The following is a 6,000-nucleotide window of genomic DNA, read 5'->3' on the forward strand; positions in this document are numbered from 1 at the left end:
AAATCATGAGAAAACAAAATGATAATTACTTCACACATTGGAAAGAATTAACAAAAAAACAGAGGATACTAGAATGCTATTTGGACATAAACAGAGAGTACACAGTGGCAGAATACCTGATCACTGTGACTGACCCAAACTTAAGAAAATCCTTGACTATGTACAGACTCAGTGAGCATAGCCTTGCTATTGAGAAAGGCTGCATAGTCAGTAATGGCTCTCAAGAGAAGACAGGCTATGTGCACACTGCCCACAAAATGGTGGAAACTGAGCTGCACTTCCTAACCTCCTGCCCAATGTATGACCATATTAGAGACACATAAATTCCCACAGATTACACAGATGCACAAAGAATTTAAAACAAACCCAATTTTGATAAACTCCCATATCTACTGAGTGGAATTCCACAGTGTGCCATCACAGCAGCAAGATGCGTGACCTGTTGCCACAAGAAAATGTCAACCAGTGAAGAACAAACACCATTGTAAATACAAACCATATTTATGTTTATTTATTCTCCCTTTTGTACTTAACCATTTGTAAATCGTTACAACACTGTATATATATATATAATATGACAATTGTATTGTCTTTATTCTTTTGGAACTTCTGTATGTGTAATGTTTACTGTTAATTTTTATTGTTTATTTCACTTATATATTACCTCACTTACTTTGGCATTGATATCATATGTTATCCATGCCAATAAAGCCCCTTGAATTGAATTGAAATGAAATGAATTGATTTGAGTGTGAGATAGAGAGAGAGGAGAGAGAGAGGAGAGAGAGAGGAGAGAGAGAGGAGAGAGAGAGGAGAGAGAGAGAGTTCTCTCACTCTGATCTCTCATTCTGTTTTCTCACTCTGATCTCTCATTCTGTTCTCTCACTCTGATCTCTCACTCTGATCTCTCACTCTGATCTCTCACTCTGTTATCTCACTCTGATCTCTCATTCTGTTCTCTCACTCTGATCTCTCTTTCTCATCTCTCATTCTGTTCTCTCACTCTGATCTCTCACTCTGTTATCTCACTCTGATCTCTCATTCTGTTCTCTCACTCTGATCTCTCTTTCTGATCTCTCATTCTGTTATCTCATTCTGTTCTCTCACTCTGTTCTCTCATTCTGATCTCTCACTCTGTTCTCTCATTCTGTTCTCCCACTCTGTTCTCTCACTCTGTTTTCTCACTCTGATCTCTCACTCTGATCTCTCACTCTGTTCTCTCACTCTGATCTGTCATTCTGTTCTCTCACTCTGATACTCTGATCTCTCACTCTGTTATCTCACTCTGATCTCTCACTCTGATACTCTGATCTCTCATTCTGTTCTCTCACTCTGATACTCTGATCTCTCACTCTGATCTCTCACTCTGTTCTCTCACTCTGATCTGTCATTCTGTTCTCTCACTCTGATACTCTGATCTCTCACTCTGATTTCTCACTCTGTTCTCTCACTGATACTCTGATCTCTCACTCTGATCTCTCACTCTGATACTCTGATCTCTCACTCTGTTCTCTCATTCTGTTCTCTCACTCTGATACTCTGATCTCTCACTCTGATCTCTCACTCTGTTCTCTCACTCTGATCTGTCATTCTGTTCTCTCACTCTGATACTCTGATCTCTCACTCTGATTTCTCACTCTGTTCTCTCACTCTGATACTCTGATCTCTCACTCTGATCTCTCACTCTGATTTCTCACTCTGTTCTCTCACTCTGATCTGTCATTATGTTCTCTCACTCTGATACTCTGATCTCTCACTCTGATCTCTCACTCTGATCTGTCATTCTGTTCTCTCACTCTGATACTCTGATCTCTCACTCTGATCTCTCACTCTGATTTCTCACTCTGTTCTCTCACTCTGATCTGTCATTCTGTTCTCTCACTCTGATACTCTGATCTCTCACTCTGATCTCTCACTCTGATCTGTCATTCTGTTCTCTCACTCTGATACTCTGATCTCTCACTCTGAATTCTCACTCTGTTCTACTTCTCTTTCTTTGTCTTCAGTCTTCTATTTTTATCCTCCGTAACTCCGCCTCCGTCTCGCTGCTCGCATACATAATGAGCACTTAAGTTGTGTCAGTGTATGTTCCGCTCTACCAGGCTGCTCAGAGAGTGTGTGTGTGTGTGTGTGTGTGTGTGTGTGTGTGTGTGTGTGTGTGTGTGTGTGTGTGTGTGTGTGTGTGTGTGTGTGTGTGTGTGATTTTGTGTGTGTGTGTGTGTGCGTGTGTGTGGTTGCTGTGGTGTCTGTCAACTGTGTGTGTGTGTGTTGTGTGTGTGTGTCATATGATGTGTGTGTGTGTGTGTGATTTTGTGTGTCCCTGTCTACCCAGGTTGCTACACATTCTGTCAACTGGAGCATGTTGTTAGTTGTTGTCATATGATGTTTGTCTCTCCCTGTCTACACACACACACACACACACACACACACACACACACACACACACACACACACACACACACACACACACACACACACACACCGACTCGTCTTCCTTTATTCTGGACACACTTCCTTTCAAAGTATACATGTTTATCTATCACATTTACATATATCTATTCATCCATCCTTCCATTTATCCACCCATCCACCCACCCACCCCTACCTACCCATCCATTCCTTCAAGTCTGTACAGACAAAGACAAAAAAAAAATATTTAACTAGGCAGGTCAGTTAAGAACCAATTATTGGGGAGAGAGAGAGGGTGGGAGAGGGAGATAGAAAGAGAATTCGAACCAGGGACTGTAGTGGCGCCTCTGGCACTGAAATGCAGAGCCTTAGGCCACTACGCCACTCGGGAACACATCACTAAGACAGTGAAGAGTTAGCCTTTTCCATAGCAGACCACGTCACACTTAGCAGCCATGCTAAGCTAGCTCACACTAGCTGGGTGTAGAGGTCGCCTTTTCCACAGCAGACCACGTCACACTTAGCAGCCATGCTAAGCTAGCTGGGTGTAGAGTTAGCCTTTTCCATAGCAGACCACGTCACACTTAGCAGCCATGCTAAGCTAGCTCACACTAGCTGGGTGTAGAGTTAGCCTTTTCCACAGCAGACCACGTTACACTTAGCAGCCATGCTAAGCTAGCTGGGTGTAGAGTTAGACTTTTCCACAGCAGACCACGTCACACTTAGCAGCCATGCTAAGCTAGCTCACACTAGCTGGGTGTAGAGTTAGCCTTTTCCACAGCAGACCACGTTACACTTAGCAGCCATGCTAAGCTAGCTGGGTGTAGAGTTAGCCTTTTCCATAGCAGACCACGTCACACTTAGCAGCCATGCTAAGCTAGCTCACACTAGCTGGGTGTAGAGTTAGCCTTTTCCACAGCAGACCACGTCACACTTAGCAGCCATGCTAAGCTAGCTGGGTGTAGAGTTAGCCTTTTCCATAGCAGACCACGTCACACTTAGCAGCCATGCTAAGCTAGCTCACACTAGCTGGGTGTGCTCAGTTAGCCTTTCCTTCAGGTTCCCCACCAGCCATGCTAAGCTAGCTGGGTGAGAGTGTTTCCTCAGACCACGTCACCTGTGCAGCCATGCTAAGCCCTCACCCTGGAAGTTAGCCTTTTCCACAGCAGACCACGGTACCAGCCCATGCTAAGCTAGCTGGGTGAGTTAGACTTTTCCACACAGACCACGTCACACTCCGCAGCATGCTAAGCTAGCTCACACTAGCTGGGTAAGAGTTAGCCTTTTCCACAGCAGACCACGTTACACTTAGCAGCCATGCTAAGCTAGCTGGGTGTAGAGTTAGACTTTTCCACAGCAGACCCGTCACACAGCAGCCATGCTAAGCTCCTCACACTAGCTGGGTGTAGAGTTAGCCTTTTCCACAGCAGACCACGTTACACTCAGCCATGCTAAGCTAGCTGGGTGTAGAGTTAGACTTTTCCACAGCAGACCACGTCACACTTAGCAGCCATGCTAAGCTAGCTCACACTAGCTGGGTGTAGAGTTAGCCTTTTCCACAGCAGACCACGTTACACTTAGCAGCCATGCTAAGCTAGCTGGGTGTAGAGTTAGACTTTTCCACAGCAGACCACGTCACACTTAGCAGCCATGCTAAGCTAACACTAGCTGGGGTAGAGTTAGACAGCAGACCACGTTACACTTAGCAGCCATGCTAAGCTAGCTGGGTGTAGAGTTAGCCTTTTCCATAGCAGACCACGTCACACTTAGCAGCCATGCTAAGCTAGCTCACACTAGCTGGGTGTAGAGTTCGCCTTTTCCACAGCAGACCACGTCACACTTAGCAGCCATGCTAAGCTAGCTGGGTGTAGAGTTAGCCTTTTCCATAGCAGACCACGTCACACTTAGCAGCCATGCTAAGCTAGCTCACACTAGCTGGGTGTAGAGTTAGCCTTTTCCACAGCAGACCACGTTACACTTAGCAGCCATGCTAAGCTAGCTGGGTGTAGAGTTAGACTTTTCCACAGCAGACCACGTCACACTTAGCAGCCATGCTAAGCTAGCTCACACTAGCTGGGTGTAGAGTTAGCCTTTTCCACAGCAGACCACGTTACACTTAGCAGCCATGCTAAGCTAGCTGGGTGTAGAGTTAGACTTTTCCATAGCAGACCACGTCACACTTAGCAGCCATGCTAAGCTAGCTCACACTAGCTGGGTGTGCTCAGTTGTATTGCCTTCTTGGTTCCCCACCCTCTTTGTTGTAGCTTGACCAGTGTTTCCTCCTCACCTGTGTCGTCTGTGCCCTTCGACCCTGGAAAGTCGGACACGGTACCACCTGGTGTCCTGACAGACCTTCAGACAGACAGTGGGACCTCCGACAGGGCAGCGTAAAGGCCCCGTACCCGCTTCCCTCCTCCTCCTGGGGCGAGATCAGCCCTTCATCCCCCTCTCCATCCCTTCCTCTGTGGGCGGTGAGTTCCCCGTCCCGGTGGTTCTTGGCGTAGCGGTTATGTGTTCCTCGCAGAACCGTCTGGCTGCGCTCGCTACACAGGTGGTCTAGTGATGAGGCTCTCTCTGCAGAACCTGAGGGAGAGAGAGGGGGAGAGAGAGAGAGGGGGAGAGGGAGAAGAGAGAGGGGAAAAGAGAGGGGGGAGAGGGAGAAGAGAGAGGGGAGAGAGAGAGGGGGAGAGGGAGAAGAGAGAGAGGGGAGAGAGAGGGGGGGAGAAAGAGAGAGGGTAGAGAGAGAGGCGAGAGAGGTGGGAGAGCGGGTGAGAGAGAGGGTGAGAGAGAGGTTGAGAGAGAGGGGAAAGAGAGAGGGGGGAGATTTTTATTTAATTTTCAATAGCCTAGTACAAGGTTTTTTTCTCGCATAATTAATGAGTCCCGGCAGATAGCCTAGTGGTTAGAGTGGAGGGACGGTAGGTAGCCTAGTGGTTAGAGTGGAGGGACGGCAGGTAGCCTAGTGGTTAGAGTGGAGGGACGGCAGATAGCCTAGTGGTTAGAGTGTAGAGGAGGCAGGTAGCCTAGTGGTTAGAGTGTAGAGGAGGCAGGTAGCCTAGTGGTTAGAGTGTAGAGGAGGCAGGTAGCCTAGTGGTTAGAGTGGAGGGACGGCAGATAGCCTAGTGGTTAGAGTGGAGGGACGGCAGGTAGCCTAGTGGTTAGAGTGGAGGGACGGCAGGTAGCCTAGTGGTTAGAGTGGAGGGGTAGGTGGTTAGAGGGAGGGGCGGCAGCAGCCTAGTGGTTAGAGTGAAGGGGCGGCAGGTAGCCTAGTGGTTAGAGTGGAGGGGCGGCAGGTAGCCTAGTGGTTAGAGTGGAGGGGTGGCAGGTAGCCTAGTGGTTAGAGTGGAGGGGTGGCAGGTAGCCTAGTGGTTAGAGTGGAGGGGTGGCAGGTAGCCTAGTGGTTAGAGTGGAGGGGGCGGCAGGTAGCCTAGTGGTTAGAGTGTAGAGGTGACAGCGAGACCTAGTGGTTAGAGTGGAGGGGAGGCAGGTAGCCTAGTGGTTAGAGTGTAGAGGTGACAGCGAGACCTAGTGGTTAGAGTGGAGGGGCGGCAGGTAGCCTAGTGGTTAGAGTGGAGGGGCGGCAGGTAGCCT

At 48.2% G+C, this 6,000-nt stretch overlaps 1 protein-coding gene across 1 annotated transcript in view; it reads right to left on the reverse strand.

Moving 5' to 3' along the window:
- LOC127930603 (rho guanine nucleotide exchange factor TIAM1-like) overlaps positions 1 to 6,000 on the reverse strand; it is a 191,438-nt gene that overhangs the window by 133,452 nt on the left and 51,986 nt on the right. Inside the window, exon 4 of the mRNA XM_052520211.1 lies at positions 4,697 to 4,992. Within this exon, the coding sequence (XP_052376171.1) occupies positions 4,697 to 4,992 (296 nt within the window). The remainder of the gene's footprint in view (positions 1 to 4,696; positions 4,993 to 6,000) is intronic.

Source organism: Oncorhynchus keta, chromosome 6, assembly GCF_023373465.1.
Source record: "Oncorhynchus keta strain PuntledgeMale-10-30-2019 chromosome 6, Oket_V2, whole genome shotgun sequence".
Classification (NCBI taxonomy): Eukaryota; Metazoa; Chordata; class Actinopteri; order Salmoniformes; family Salmonidae; genus Oncorhynchus; species Oncorhynchus keta.